The sequence below is a fragment of the Cotesia glomerata genome, linkage group LG4, assembly GCF_020080835.1.
Source record: "Cotesia glomerata isolate CgM1 linkage group LG4, MPM_Cglom_v2.3, whole genome shotgun sequence".
NCBI lineage: Eukaryota > Metazoa > Arthropoda > Insecta > Hymenoptera > Braconidae > Cotesia > Cotesia glomerata.
Window position 1 is genome coordinate 26,139,373 of NC_058161.1, and position 16,232 is coordinate 26,155,604.

A 16,232-nucleotide genomic window follows, 5' to 3' on the forward strand; every position below is an offset into this window, starting at 1 on the left:
CCGTCTCGACAGGGCTTACCTTGGCCTTGATTTCCTTTAGGATATCGGCATAAGTTTGGCCGTCTACTGGTTGGACAAGAACAGCCTTAGTTCTTGTCTTCTTTCTCCTCGGTTTCTTAGAGGCACCCTTACTTGGCTGGTTTTGAGCTTTATTAGGGGGAGCCGCTGTTTCATGCTCTTTTTCCTTCTTCTTCCTATTTCGGTCCACTGTAGTCCAGACGTCCTTCCGGGCTGTCTTTTTCTGTAGTGGCTTCTCAATTATTGAAGGGCTGGGCGTGGACAGCTGCCTCTTCTTGTTATTGTCCTTTCCTTGCTGTGGTGATTTTTTAGGAGTGACCAAAGATGGCTGTGGTTTTTTGGTCAGACTCGGAGTTGTTTGAGTCGTTGAGGCCGACATGCCTGGTGATTTGTTGGCTAACCTATATGCTGTAGTGATAGATGTAACCAATTTTCTAATCTCATGATGGAGATTCTTCTTGTCTTCTATAAACTCGGCTAACTCTTCGATCTTGATGCCGAGCCTCTCCATTGGTGACTGTTGGCCTGTAACGGTCGGTACAGAGTTGATTTTTCCTCGGTAGGTTTGATTAGTGACAGGAGCAAAAGGTCCTCCACTTTTCGGAGGAATGTTGCTCAGCTGTCCGTTCTCTGCCATCTGGGCTGATTTCGTACTCCCTGTAACCTTGCTAGCATTGCTAGACAGCAGAGCCATGGGGTCTACTCCGTTGTTCAAACGGTCGCTTGATAACGACGAGTTCAGGCCCGTTTGCACACCTTCCCTCGCCGGCACTGAGGTATCCCCCCTCTGCACCGTAGACGATGTTTGAAATTGATCTGGCATTTTCATATCATCTTTTGCTAGGTTTTGGTCCACCCCGAGTATTCTATTTCTTCGGTACCCAATGCATCTGACGTGCAGATATGCCGGGCATTCCCCTATCCGCCACTTGGGGAGGCGCCCGATGTGGGACCCAGCAAGCCCGACACGAGGTGTGTGTGTGTGTGTGTGTGTGTGTGTGTGTGTGGATGTAAACCTCTCATAACTTTTGAACGGCTTGACCGATTTGATCGCGGTTAGTGCCATTCGTAAGGGCTTGACCAAACTTAGATCTTGAATATACTTCGGAACGATTCGGACTTGTAGATTTTGAGAAATCGCAAAAAAACTACAAAAAAAAAATTTTTTCAAAAGTGGTTTTTTTGGAATAACTTTTAAACGGCTTTACCAATAAATTCCAAAAACTAATCAGCTCTTAACATCAAAAAACCACGTCGATCGCCACCAGTCCGGTCAAAATCGGTTGATTCTTTTGTGAGTTATCGTTGACGAAAGAAAACGGAAAAAAGTGTTTTTTCGGAATTACTCCGAAATTTTTCGCTCTATCGATTAAAACTTGAAGATTCTATATGAAACTTGAAAAACTGCGTCGAATGCTACCAACCGCGTGAAAATCGGTTCATTCATTCAAAAGTTATCGCGATTTGAAAATTCAAAAAATAGTTTTTAATCAAATTTCTATCAAACTTTTGAGCTCAAAGAGCTCAAAATAATACAAAAATTGTATTTATGAGCTCGAAGAGCTTAAAAACGTCATAAGTGCAATTTCAAGCGTTTAGGTATAGAATTGGCGAGAAGTTGCGGGAATAGCCTTCAGGGTCAACCGTTTTCCTAATTTTTTTTTCATATTTTCAAGGTTTAGACCATTAAGAACATGTTCTTAAATGGATTTTTCAAAATTCGAATTATTTTCGGCGATACACTGGATTTTGAGACGCAGCATCTAAGCCGGCCGTTCGGAGCGAGTCACACAACTGTGAGCTTCTGTTTCTTCAAAAGAAGGCAGAACAGCTCGAATAGCAGAAAAAACTGTGCAAAACATTGAGTATGAAGTAGAAGAAGGCCCAACGTATGGATCTGAGATCGTTGATTAATCCAAAGTAAGTAATAAATATTATTATCCGAGTTATTCTACTGGAATTGTTTCTCAAACTTTAAACACGTTTTTCTCGAAACTACTTTTTTTGAAGTGGTTGACATGATATCTCAAGTTCTACCCAACCGATTCCTTCGAAATTTGGAGGGAATCTTCTTTATATATCTCTCTATCGCGTCTGTTTTAGATTTCAAAAAATTTCGATTTGAAGTATTTTGTTACGTCTTGGTCTTAAATAACATTTTTTTTTTCTTTGTCGTAAACTAATACGAAAATTACTATCTCAAAGTATTTTTTTTTTTTTGAAAACAAATCTACAACAGACCATAGTAATGAGGAAATGCATTAAGTGTCTCGTCCGGTCTCTCAGAAAAATTTCCCGTCATTAAACAAACCGAAGTTCTTGAAAAGATTACAAAATCCTAAATACACAAGTAAATGGGAGTTTTTTTGCCCTCTACATAGACTAGCATTACCGACAAGAACTTTGGAATTGTTTAATGTTGAATAAGATAAAATTTTTGAGAGACAAATAACGTACAACTTTTAAATAAAATAAATTTTAAAAAGAAACAAAAAAAAATAACAATTTTAGGTACGAATAATAAAAAAATCTAATAGAAAGAAAATACTTAAATAATTATTTAAGGAAGTTCATAATAATAAATTTATTAATAATAGAAATTAATAACCAAATAAATAACTGTTAATAAATAAATAAATAAATTACTTAATAATATTTGAACGATAGGGAATAACTAAATGTTAAATAGAAATAACTAAAGATAACCAATTACTTGAATAATTAGGAAAATAATAACTAACTATTAATAATAATAATTAATTAATAAATTAGTATAGTAAAATAAAAGACTTAATTGAATAAGGACACTGTGTATTTCTGTACATGTAAATGTGCTTGCGTGTACACCAATACGTAGTTACACACATAGTGTAAGAGTAAGAGAGAGAGGCACATCGTGCCCTCTGGGCCCAAAGAGGGGAGTTCAAGCGAACATCTTCGGGAAACCCGGAAGAGTGGGTAGAAGCCTCGGGAAATAGACAGTTGATTGGATACTGTTTTCCCCCAAAATAATAATTTTGGAAACGGTGGAAATTCGAGACCTAAAAGAAGCTTGGCTTGAACTCCCTCTCGTCATCCTGACCTCGAAGTGTGCGGATCGCCCAAATAGCTAGTGACCGGGTTTCTCTCACGCAGCTACATAGTTTATTTTAAATTAAACTCAGTGTTTTAATAAAAGTTTCATTAATAAGTCAAGTAGAATCGTAATAATATTCAAAATAATTTCTTATTAAAATTCCAATAAAGTTAAAATTAAATATCAATTACAATTAAATAAATACTGATCATTCTAATAAAAACCCACGTGTGTCGACGTAACAATCAAGGTAGGTGTAAACCGATTGTAGTTCTCACATATTGATATAAAAAAAAAAAAAATACATAATAGAATTTTTGTAAGTTTTTACCATTTACTTTTGTAATCAATTTATTACTCCTTGTGAGAATTTATTATTTGTAACCAATTAACGTGTAATTCGAGTTTTATAATTTTAATATATTTTATAAAATTTAAACTGATTTAAATTACTTATTTAAAAATACCAATATCCTTTCGCAATACTTTTGGGTTCCCGGTCTAGTGGTTGGAAAATACCAGGACCAAAATAAATTATAATTGTGTCTAAATAAAGTGTGGGCCGGAAGTGTTTCCTCGCTTATAATTTAGAAAAGTCCCTACGTTAAAGCGTAAACTCTGGTATATTATAGTCAGGGCACGAATTCTGCTCCACTTTGGACATAACAATTTTTAAAAAATTCGAAATGGTCAAAAAAAAGGAGTAAAAAAAAATTGATATTTTATGTCGACGCCATTTTGTGTATTTTTTTTTTCTTCTGGCTAACGTCAACGCGATAGCGTAATCTTCACTAATTGAGAATTTTTCAAATTTTTTTGTTTCAGATCACTACAAGGGCTGGAATTATGTCAACCAGGGTGCACCGTTTTTTTTTGTAGCCCCCACTTCACCAGCCTGTAATTTTTCAAATTTTTAATTTTTTTTTTTTAATTTTTTTTACATTCTTTAAATGTCATTAAACATCATATAAAAAAACGGATGGTAAAAATCTTTTTCATTTTTTTTTATGTTATTTCGAAAAATGCCTAAAATTTAGGCTTCTAGACCAGAATACCCCCTTAAAAAAACGAAATTAATAGTCTCACAGACAATATTTATATCATAATAATTTGATTGATATTTAAAGTTATAGCGGATAAGGTCATAACTATTGTCACCAAGCTGTAATTAGCCATTCTACGTGCTATGCCAAATTAATTACTTTATGATGCCTTGTGCTGATAATCAACACAACTGAACATTACGTAAAATTCTTTTGTTGAAATAGCCTGTCAAAACTCGTTGCTTGCTTACTACCGTTTCATAACGACTTTACGACTTCGTGAGGACGCTTAACTATGAAACCGGTTCTCAAACTAAAGTATTGCGTGATAAGTGGAATCATGTTAACATTTACATCATTCGCTGCAGAAAACGAACCTATTATAAAAGTGCTATCGGGACAGCTACAAGGTGTTAAGGAAAATAATTTTTTCGCGTTTCGCGGAATTCCATATGCTGCACCCCCAATCGGCGAATTAAGATTTAGAGATCCAGAACCGGTTGAACCGTGGTCTGGTGTCAGAGATGCTACAGAATTTGGTGATTCATGTGTTCAGTTTGTTAGATCTTCGAAGAAGGTTTTGGGGAGTGAAAACTGCTTATTTTTGAATGTCTATACCATGGATTTGACTCCTCATGAACCGCGGGCAGTCTTGTTTTGGATCCACGGTGGTGCTTATGTCGATGGGTCTGGCAATGATGATAAATTCGGACCCGACTATTTGGTGCAGAAAGATGTCATCCTTGTGACGATTAACTACCGTCTTGCTATTTTTGGTAAGTTGCCTGATTTTGAGCATTATGGTGATAACCACAATGATTGATACAGGGTTCCTGAATTTGGACGATGAATCAATACCAGGGAACCAAGGTTTAAAGGACACAGTGATGGCTCTGAAATGGGTCCAGCAGAACATTGGCCAATTTGGAGGAAACCCTAATAGTGTAACTATTTTTGGACAGTCTGCTGGAAGCGCTATGGTTCATTATTTGACTCTTTCACCTTTAACCCAAGGTTTCATTTTACCAACATCAAATTTAGTGATTTAGTTTCAGTGGCTTACGATTAATTAAAACTTTGGTTCTTAGGACTGTTCAACAAAGCTATTTTGCAAAGCAGTGTCGCTTCAAACCCAAGATCATATGTATCCTACCCAATGAAAGACGCTGCAGAGCAAGTATCTAAGAAAATGGGACAGTCAAACGAAGATTTGATTGTCTTTCTTCAAAATGTAGATCCTTCTGACCTACTAAAAGCTGTCCATTCATTAGAGTTCCGAGAGGAAGGATTCTTGATCGAAAATCCGTTTGTTCCTTCAGTAGATTCAAAATCAAAGCTTCCCTTTCTCAGCATTCCGATCATTGAAGCTGTTAAAGCTGGAATCAAAGTACCTCATCTTATTGGCTATACAAGCAAAGAAGCAATTCGCTTTAAAGCGGGTAGTTATTCGTTGCTTTTAGATTTTGTCGAATTTGAGCAGTCAGCACTATTGTGTTATCATTTCAGATCTTACAGATGAAGACTACAAGAAAATAGCCACTCATCAAGAGGCACTGCATCATCCAAACGACAAGAAGTTTTTGGAAGCCAGAAATATTTCTGTGAACGATGTGAAAAAATTCTTCTTTGGTGACAAGGAAATAAGTAGAGCAACCGCTCAACAGTACATAGATTTGGTCAGTGCTGATTACTACTTGATTAATATCCATCATGTTTTGGAAATCCAGTTATCAGCATCTGACATTCCGTCGTATCTGTACAAATTTGACTATTATTCCAAGGCGTCTGCAGTGGTTCAAAAGATAATTGGCACAGACTTGGAAGGTATTAAAATTCTTAACTTATGTTCTTTTAAATGATAAAATTTGATTTAGGTACGGCACATGGTGAAGAAAATTACTATCTCTTCAATGCAACTAAACTGAAGAAACTAGGAATTGATCAACCGAATAATTTTCCAGTAGAAAGAGTTATTCAAAAACGATTTTTGGATCTGTGGACTACTTTTGCTCAAACAGGGTAAGTATACACTGAAAAAAAAGTTTTCTGCTCTGCACTATACAGTATCGCTACTTTCAGTATCCACACGTTGCTGTCCAGAGAAGAGTGAGGTTGAAAAACTGTATACTAACAGTAGCAATAGATCGTGACTGTCAATATCCAGACTGCTACTCGTAGCTGTACGGATTATACCCGGAACGATCCACTCGTTACTATCTAGTCACTATACAGTAGAAGCTGCCGAGTAGAAAACTTTTTTTTCAGTGTATTTAGGAATCTATAGATTCTTTATCGATATATGAATATAAATGGTTGCAGAAATCCGAATTTGGCGGTGGAGTTGGGTACTGTTGTTTGGGAGCCTGTTGATGATCCAATAGAGTATAACTGCTTGGAAATATCTAAAGATCTTAAGCTTATTGAAGAGAAGAATCTTTTGTACCAATTTAAAACTCAAAAAAATGTTAAGACTTGATCCTCCTAAGATCATATAAGTCACATGTATGTAAAATATTAGCACAATTGAAAAAGTTTGGCAAATCCAAAAATGCACGACTCATAATGCTCATTCGTTCGATAAATAAAAAAAAAAATAGTTAATGTTCTGAAAGAATATTTTTTTTAACTTCCCGCTAAAAAAATCAATGATTTTCGAAAAATCGGGAAGTTATTGGTTCTACTCCGTTTTGCAAAAATCGAGGTTTCAACAGATCTCGACGTTTTGAAGCCCTAAAAAGCTTTCCTGACTATTTTTACGATGATATCCGTACGTCTGTACGTACGTATGTATGTGTGTGTGTGTGTTTTTTTTTTTTTTTTTTTTTTTTTTATAGAGGAGGTAAAATACGTTTACGTATGCCAGGACTTGGTGTTGTTGCCAGGACTAGGTGTTGGTGCCTGGGTATGTCGGACTCAGAAGACAATATTATTTTGCAACAATACCGACTAAACATCCTCCTTTCTCGTTTTCCTATAGATGTTACAGGGAAGACTGGATGAGGACCGCGTTAGCATTACTTCAATCCAGTCCATGTTGTGCCTCACGACACCTACTTCTTGTTATTACTGGTTTCTAATCCCTTTCTGCGATTTTTTCTTTCAAGAGACGCTGCGCGTAGGCTACTACAGCTGTCCAGTTTTCTTCTTTTTTGATCATGCAGGTTACCAAGCTCTCAGGGTAGAGCGGGGTGCCCATTGTTTCTTCGGTGCAGATTCTATCGTCCTTCCATCGATCACACTCGAAAAACGTGTGCTCGGCGTTGTCAATTTTGTCTGGACAGTATTTGCACGTTGGTGTGCTGTGCAAACCCATCTTGAATAGATAGGCATTGAATTGCCCATGTCCCGTCAGTAGCTGGGTCAGAAAGAAGTCCGTGTCCCCGTGCTTCCGAGAAAGCCAGACGTTGATGTTTGGGATCAGTCGCGCTGTCCATCTGCCTGTCTCTCCCGACGTCCATCGGTCCTGCCACTCTTGCTGCGTTTCCGTTTTTATCCTCGTTCTTGCCTCCTTCATGTTTTCACCACCGATTTTAGCGTCGTAGAGTCTTGCTCTCTCTAACGCTAATAGGTCGATGGGCGCAGCTCCCGCAATGACCAATATAGCCGCTTCGGAAACCGTGCGGTAGGCGCAGGCAACTCTGAGAGCGCCTCGCCGCTGCACTGCTGCCATTTTCCGCCGATAGGTTTTCTGCTTTAATATATCTGCCCATATTTCCGCTCCATAAAGCAGTACCGAATGGACTGCTTCCAGAAGGACTCTCCTCTTTTTGGTTCTTGGTCCCATAGTATTCGTCATAATTCTTGCTAGGCTAGACACCGTCTTGCTGGCTTTCTGGCATGCACTATCGAGGTGTTCGCGGAAAGATAGTTTCTCGTCTATCATTACCCCCAGATAGCGCAGGGCCCTTGTTGACGTTAGCGTTATTCTTTCCATGTCCACAGCGAATGGTTTTGGGAACCATTTTTGGCGAGTCAGAACGACCATCTCGGTTTTGTGTTTTGCGAGTTTCAGGTGGTGTTTATCGAGCCAAGTCTCGACAGCATCAATGGTTTCCCGAACGAGTAGTTCGGCCTCCTCTACGCTGTCTACTATTATCGTGGCCGCGACGTCGTCTGCAAAGCCCGTTAGCTCCACTTGCTTTGGCAACGGGATTTCCAGAAGCTCGTCGTAGTCCGCGTTCCATAGATCGGGCCCCATTATTGAGCCTTGCGGCACGCCAGCCGTTATGGCGTATTCTTATGGACCTTCCGTGGTTTCTGCTATCAGCTTTCTCTCGTCAAGGTATTTGTCGACTAGTGCCAGATTCTCCGGCTCCACGTCAAATCTGTGCTCCAGGGCGTCCAAAATATCTCTCAAATTTGCGCTGTTAAAAGCATTTCTAATGTCTAGCGTGAGGACAAGACACACCTTGCGGGCTTTGAGGCTACCAGTCCATGCTTCTCTCGCTGTCGCGACGACTTTCTGGATCGCGCCGACTGTTGAACGTCCTTTCCGGAAGCCGTGTTGGTTTGCGGCAAAACCTCCAGCACGGTCTATGTCGTTGCGAAGTCTTCCTTGTATGAGCTTCTCGAGCAATTTTCCAGCAATGTCCAGCATACAGAGTGGTCTAAACGACGAAGGTGTTATGGGGGTTCCCTTACCTTTGTCTAAGAGAACCAATCTCTGCCGTTTCCAGACCACGGGAAACGTGCCAGTTGCCAAGCATGCGTTGTAGGTATTCAGGAGTATGTTTGGGTATTCCAGGGCTACAGTTTTGATCACCGATGCCGGGATGCCATCAAGTCCAGGTGCCTTTCCTGTTTTGAGTGACTTGGCCGCGTCTTGTAATTCCTTAGTTGTGAAGGGTGTTGCTTCGCTGTTCTTAGTGTAGTGTTTCTTCTCCCGCGGTGGGTGTTTGGGGAAAAGCTCCGTTACAATGCTCTCCATCAAGGCAGGAGACTTCGGCGCCTCTGGTAAAGCCTTTCCAAGTCGTTTGGCGACAATTTGGTAGGCTTTACCCCAGAGGTCATTGTCGAGATCGTTGCAGATCTCTTTCCACAGTTTCGCTTTACTTGCTTTAATGGCTCGGTTTAGCGTCTTTTTGGCCTGCTTGTACTCTTTTGAATATAAGTCCTGGCTTGGGGAGCGTTTCGTAGCTCTCGTTGCTCGGCGACGTAGCTGATGGCATATTTTGCGAAGTTCTGCTATGTCTGCTGACCACCAGTACGCCGGCCTGTGGAAGCTCTGGTTTTTCAGCCGCGGCATAGAGGCATCACATGCGGCAGTAATTTCCTTCATCGTGTTTAGCACTGCCTTTTCCGTCTCGCTGCAGGTATCCGGTGTCGGGTTGTTCTGGAGGATAGACCAGCTTCGTGCGAGTGAAGCTTGCAATGCCTCTGGATCAAGCCTTTTGGCATTCCACTTCCGCTTAGAAACGTCGCGTTGTGAAACCGGAGCAAATGCCAATCCAACGCTGAATGTCACAAACTGGTGATCACTGCCACTGTATTCTTCGGATACTGTCCAGTCCTCAATCATGTTGGCAGTCCTTGGAGTCACCAATGAGATGTCGAGGATGGATTCTTGGTACCCTGGTCTTCTAAAGGTCGTGGTGCTCCCGGTGTTCAGCACTATGAGGTCGAGTCTAGCCACGACGTCAGACCTCGTTTCCTCTGGTGTCGGAGAAAGCAGCGCCCCACTCAGCCGATTTAGCGTTGAAGTCTCCGGCTACGATAACTTCGCCGTTGAACTTAGTGACCGCATCTTCTATATTTGCGAGTTTCTGTCGGAACACACTAATCCCTTCGTTAGGTGTGTGTGTGTGTGTGTGTGTGTGTGGTTTGGTGCCATTCAAAAGAGCTTGGCCAAACTTTCCTGTCAATTTGAACTGATTCGGACCGATAGATTTAGACAAATTTCGATAAATCTCAAAAGAAATAAGAAAAAAAATTTTTTCAAAAGTGGTTTTTTCGGAATAACTTTTAAACGGCTCTACTGATCAATTCCAAAAACTCATCAGCTCTTAACCTTAAGAAACCACGTTGATCGCCGCCATCCCGGTCAAAATCGGTTGATTCGTTCGAGTTCGTTCGAGAGATATCGTGAACGGAAGAAAACCGAAAAAACTGTTTTTTCGAATTTACTCCGAAATTTCTAGTTTGACCAATTAAAACTTAGAAATTCTTTATGAGGCTTAAAAACTGCGTAGAATGCCACCAACCGCGTAAAAATCGGTTCATTCATTTAAAAGTTATTGCGATTTGAAAATTCAAAAAATAGTTTTCTATGAAACTTTTATCAGACTTTTGAGCTCTTTGAGCTCAAAAGCACAGAAAAGGTATCTTTTTGAGCTCGGAAAGCTCAAACAATACACAGATTGTATTTTTGAGCCTGAAGAGCTCAAAAACTTTGTAGGTGCAATTTTAAACGCTCATGTATTAACAGAATTAGCGGGAAGTTGCGAAGATGGCCTTCAGGGTCAAACGTTTTCGTAATTTTTAACTTCTCGCTAAGAAAATAAAAAATTTTCAAAAATCAGGAAGTTATTGGTTTCACCCCGTTTTTCGAAAATCGAGTTTTCAACGGATGTTGACGTTTTGAGGTCCTAGGAAGCCTCCCCGAATGTTTCTGCGATGATGTCCGTACGTCTGTGTGTGTGTGTGTGTGTGTGTGTGTGTGTACGGCCGTATGTAAACCTCTCATAACTTTTGAACGGCTTAGCCGATTTCATCACGGTTGACACCATTCGAAAGGGCTTGACTAAACTTAGATTTTGACCATAATTTGGATCGATTCGAACCAGTAGATTTTGAGAAATCTCAAAAAAACTGCAAAAAAAAATTTTTTCAAATGTGGTTTTTTTGGAATAACTTTCAAACGGCTTGACCGATCAATTCCAAAAACCAATCCGCTCTTAATATAAAAAAAATACGTCGATTGCCGCCAATCCGTTCGAAATCAGTTAATCCGTTCGTGAGTTATCGTTAACGAAAAAAATCGAAAAAATCGTTTTTTAGGAATTACTTTGAAATTCCTTGTTTGATCAATTTAAACTAGAAAAGCTGAAATCTCTTTTATTTAAAGTGAAATTTTTCTTATTACTACTAGTACTTACCAAGTGATGGGAATATATAACTATTAATTAATTATGTAACACTTACTTACATTTATGGTTTATATATTTTTTACACGCTTTTTATTAGCTTCACTTGTATGTCAGTTTGTCAGTTTGTCAGTTTGTCAGTTTGTCAGTTTGTCAGTTTGTCAGTTTGTCAGTATGTAACTCTCCTTCGCATAAAGAGACTACCATAATGATATTATTTAAATTTTGATTATTATCAACCTAGAACCCAGGTGATGACCTTCCTAGTCATCCTCTGATGACCATCCCGAAGTTATATCTCGAAACCAGGTGTTTTCCTCCGTAGGTTTTCATCGGGAATGGCACAGATAAACCCGTACATCAACCCGGAATCCTCTGATGACCATCCCGAAGTTATATCTCGAAACCAGGTGTTTTCCTCCGTAGGTTTTCATCGGGAATGGCACAGATAAACCCGTACATCAACCCGGAATCCTCTGATGACCATCCCGAAGTTATATCTCGAAACCAGGTGTTTTCCTCTGTAGGTTTTCATCGGGAATGGCACAGATAAACCCGTACATCAACCCGGAATCCTCTGATGACCATCCCGAAGTTATATCTCGAAACCAGGTGTTTTCCTCCGTAGGTTTTCATCGGGAATGGCACAGATAAACCCGTACATCAACCCGGAATCCTCTGATGACCATCCCGAAGTTATATCTCGAAACCAGGTGTTTTCTTCCGTAGGTTTTCATCGGGAATGGCACAGATAAACCCGTACATCAACCCGGAATCCTCTGATGACCATCCCGAAGTTATATCTCGAAACTAGGTGTTTTCCTCCGTAGGTTTTCATCGGGAATGGCACAGATAAACCCGTACATCAACCCGGAATCCTCTGATGACCATCCCGAAGTTATATTTCGAAACCAGGTGTTTTCCTCCGTAGGTTTTCATCGGGAATGGCACAGATAAACCCGTACATCAACCCGGAATCCTCTGATGACCATCCCGAAGTTATATTTCGAAACCAGGTGTTTTCCTCCGTAGGTTTTTTACACGCTTTATATTAGCTTCACTTGTATGTCAGTTTGTCAGTATGTAACTCTCCGTGGGTAATTTGCGCGCCTGAATATTTTTGATAATCAACAAATAATAGTTTAAAAAAACTAAAAACACGCTTTTTATAGAAAACCAAACTAAATAATAGTTTAAAAAAACTAAAAACACGCTTTTTATAGAAAACCAAACTAAAAAATAGAAAATAAATTTTAATAAATTTAAATTAAGAATAGTGTTAAAAATTTCAATAAATATAAATTAATAATAGTGTAAATAAAAAAATGTATTTTATTTTAAAAAAAGCGTGGGGTGCTTTTTAAGATATCAAAATGATAATCACTCTACTCATATCTGTCAATAAAATATTTATAACTATTGACACCATGCACCCCACGCTTTTTTTAAAATAAAATACATTTTTTTATTTACACTATTATTAATTTATATTTATTGAAATTTTTAACACTATTCTTAATTTAAATTTATTAAAATTTATTTTCTATTTTTTAGTTTGGTTTTCTATAAAAAGCGTGTTTTTAGTTTTTTTAAACTATTATTTATCTAAACTCAATACATAAAATACAGATTATTATTTTATAGTAATAACAGGTGATTTAAACTAGACTTAGTGATTTGAAGTGTTACATACCCTTGAACTAAATGCATGTAAGTCGCGGTAAATAAATGATAAAAAACGTGTTGAGTAGTCACTTTACATAATAGCTATAACAATCTTAATAAAGAATATAAGATTATGGTAAGTAGTCACATCATGTGATGGGAGCGATTTTATCAACATAGAAATATAAATGTAGAAAAATAGGTACGTGAGGCCCGAATTTTCGCAAATTGCTTGAAGTGAGCAAAACTGAATTGTTTGCATTGTATTAAATGCTGAGAGAAAATTAAAAAGCTGCAGAGAAAATTCAATGCCTGCATCAGGTTCATCTGCAGACTGGCGAGATATGACCACGTTACTCCAAGTAGAAGGCTACTTGGTTGGCTAACTTTATCTAGTCGGCGTGAGTTCCTGATGGCTTGCACTGTTTTTAAAATGCTGAGATTCCATCATAACAGAATACTGCTGCAAGACTTCAGTCTGTTGACTTCGGTTCGAATACGCTTTGTCTGGCAAATTGATGTGTTGAGCTTGCCATTTGCTCAAACCGCAACATTCGACAACTCATTTATTATCACGGCAGTCAGGGTGTGGAACCATCAGTTACCGGAGGAGATTGTGATGATTACTGATTACAATGAATTTCGATCAAAGTGTTACAAGTTTTTTGTCGATAAAGATGTTATATAATCGTCATTACATAACTGTTCAAATCACTAATTATTTATATATAAATTTATATTTTTTTCATCTCTTTTGTTTTATGATCTAGAGGCATTAAATGTTAAATTAATTACTTTGATGGACTTTGCTTTGAGACAACGTTATTTATTTATTTTTACTTTATTATTATCATTTCCATTACTGTTAATAACTTTTATTATTACTATGTATTAATTTATATGTAAGGTCCTTAGAGAGCTAAGGCTTCAGGGTCTAAAATTTTGATAAATAAATAAATAAATAAATGCAATACCTACAATCAAAACTTCTATTCAGTAGAGTCTGCCCAACTTCAATTGAGAGGCATCCCGAATTCCAAGAATTTAATTTGGAAAATACACAGTAGTAGATAAGCCCCTCCGCTCGTTTTAGTAAAAAATGGTGGGTAGTTGAAGTTGGAGAATAAAGAAGTTAGGGAAACTTTACTGTAATTTTAAACAACTAAGTACATTATCCCATACAAAGTTTGGAAATCGGCCCTAGACTGGGCCATTGCTGGGCCAAGAATGTCGATTAATGGCACAGTAATGGCAATTTTCTATGGCCAATAAACGGCTTACAGTTGGCATGATAACCACGGCCCATTAATGGCATTAAACTATTGGGCCATTGATGACAACCAGCGATGGGCCAGACATAATTTGAATTATCGGCCCATTGATGGCAACCAGCAATGGGCCAGACATCATTTGAACTATCGGCCCATTAACGGCAAACAGTGATGCGCCAAATATTTTTTCTACTATCGGTCTACTAATTTCAAGCTGTTCTGCGCCAATTATGATTTTAATCGTTTGTCCTTCAATCGCTGATTTCTGTAATAACAGTTATTATTATAATTAATCACTTACACTTTATATTTCACTTTGAAATTATTATTATTATTGCTTCATTATTTTTATAATGATTATTATGTATTAATAATTTTAATGTTAATATTAATATTAATTTTATATTAATTATAATTATATTAATAATAATGTTATTGTAATATTACTATATTAAATAGATTATAAAGATAAGGATCTTTGTTTTCGACCCTGTTCTCGATCTCCTTGCCCTCACAACCATCGGCCAACTTTTCCAGCAAAATTTTTGCAATCTTCACAGTTACCAAGTTTCTCTTTTACTACATCTGCAATAAAAAAATAAATAAATAATTCGATACATTAAAAAACACAATTATATAAAAATCATTTTCATACCTTCCATACACTTAAATGTTTCTGTTGCGCTAAAATTAAGTTTTCCCACGCCTTTTATTCTTTTCCCAGTACCAGAGTAATTTTTTTCAACATTTTTGGTCATCAGTGCAGATGCCATTTTACAAATGCATCCTTTCGCTGTTTTTTCGCCAAAAAGTTTGATCCAGAAAAATGCAAGCTGGAAATAATTATAATAATTTATAATAAATTTCTCCCAATATTTAAATCATTTTCACTAGAACAAAAGCTTGAATCAATTTTATAAACCTTTTGTCTTTGTACATTTTTTAAATGATTGTATGTTTTATTTTGTAAAATATTTGCAATTGTTAGGTACCTGTTATTTTTAATATAACTATCAGTATTAAAATTATTTTTTTTAATTTACTTACTTTTTTTACTTTATTAGTTCATTCAATAAACCAAGTTTTACTTTCACACTTAATAATAATGGATATAATAAAGATAATAATTATTATAATAAAAATGATTTATTACATTTATTATAATAGTCAATATTTAAACAAACGAATTTAAATACGTACGAACCGGTCAGTCACGATGTCACAAATAAACTGAAATAAGAAATACACACACACACACACTTACACATACATGAAACGCGTGGCGCTGCTTTATTGTTTTCTGTAGCTAGGCATAGTACCCGACTATCGGTCTAATACAGCGACTCAAACACATACGTTGACTAAGAAAAAATTGGTGCACGCGGATTTGGTCTTTGACAAAGCTTGTGTCGTTTTTGGTAACTCAGGATGTCCTTCTTCTCTAAGTAGTAATAAAAGTTCAGCAATTACATTTAATTGAAGACTGTTTAAATTTTTTAAGGCCCACTGTCGAAGTTTTTCTTGAAAACTTTTATTTGAACCAGTTTTATCTTCAATGTCATCACTGTTGTCATCACTTTCATTATTTTTGTCGCTTAATTTATTACTTGTATCATTCTCATCATTATCAATATCATTGTCACAACTAATATCAGAATGAATGCAAATGTCATCACTATTTACACTGTTATCATTTACACTATTATTGACACTTAGGTTACTTGAGTTGTGTAGAGAAATATTTGCATCGCATTGTTCATCGTTATTTACATTTTTTTTTAATTCTCTAAATTTTTTTAATCGCTGATATGCTTGTGACATTGTGAAAACAAAATTAATTGGTCAATATAACCTACAACATAAGACGTGTAAATGAAATAAATGTGCTCTGAGAACTGAGAAACAGATTTTTGGCGCATGCGCAAGGACGTATGGATTTGATTATTGGCCGATGAACGGCTGTTGATCGCATGCTATTTTTATTTACGATTGAATGGCTAATGACAGTTTGCCAGATATGGGCCATTAAAAATTGCCAACGCTTGGCCGAATGTTCGTCGCCTAACATCGGCCGATG

General features: G+C 37.4%; 1 protein-coding gene and 1 long non-coding RNA gene across 3 annotated transcripts; one reads left to right on the forward strand and one right to left on the reverse strand.

Annotated features, from left to right (window-relative positions):
• The first annotated feature begins 4,062 nt into the window (after window positions 1-4,062).
• On the forward strand, window positions 4,063-6,743 carry LOC123262440 (esterase FE4-like). Of its 2 annotated transcripts, none has more exons than XM_044724649.1 (6): window positions 4,063-4,913; window positions 4,966-5,151; window positions 5,226-5,576; window positions 5,644-5,961; window positions 6,012-6,156; window positions 6,457-6,743. In XM_044724649.1, exons 1-6 carry the CDS (start codon window positions 4,433-4,435, stop codon window positions 6,611-6,613), a joined length of 1,638 nt encoding a protein of 545 aa, XP_044580584.1. In that variant the 5' UTR covers window positions 4,063-4,432; the 3' UTR covers window positions 6,614-6,743. The 2 variants fall into 2 exon arrangements, with proteins under 2 accessions (XP_044580584.1, XP_044580585.1); XM_044724650.1 differs by lacking the exon at window positions 6,457-6,743 and adding an exon at window positions 6,217-6,447 and having other exon boundaries at window positions 4,222-4,913.
• A 6,129-nt stretch (window positions 6,744-12,872) lies between these two features.
• On the reverse strand, window positions 12,873-16,032 carry LOC123262531. Its single transcript, XR_006508967.1, has 4 exons — window positions 15,203-16,032; window positions 14,811-14,988; window positions 14,603-14,740; window positions 12,873-14,420 (listed from the first exon to the last, which is right to left on the reverse strand). It is a non-coding gene; the product is annotated as an uncharacterized LOC123262531 (long non-coding RNA).
• Window positions 16,033-16,232: the final 200 nt, after the last annotated feature.

What these genes read in the sequence shown, in the direction of transcription:
- LOC123262440 (XM_044724649.1), top strand. Translation starts at nt 4,433, where the DNA reads ATGAAACCGGTTCTCAAACTAAAGTATTGCGTGATAAGTGGAATCATG. An exon ending in CTACCGTCTTGCTATTTTTG is followed by an intron (nt 4,914 to 4,965) that starts GTAAGTTGCCTG and finishes TGATTGATACAG; the next exon opens with GGTTCCTGAATTTGGACGAT. An exon ending in ACTACTTTTGCTCAAACAGG is followed by an intron (nt 6,157 to 6,456) that starts GTAAGTATACAC and finishes AAATGGTTGCAG; the next exon opens with AAATCCGAATTTGGCGGTGG.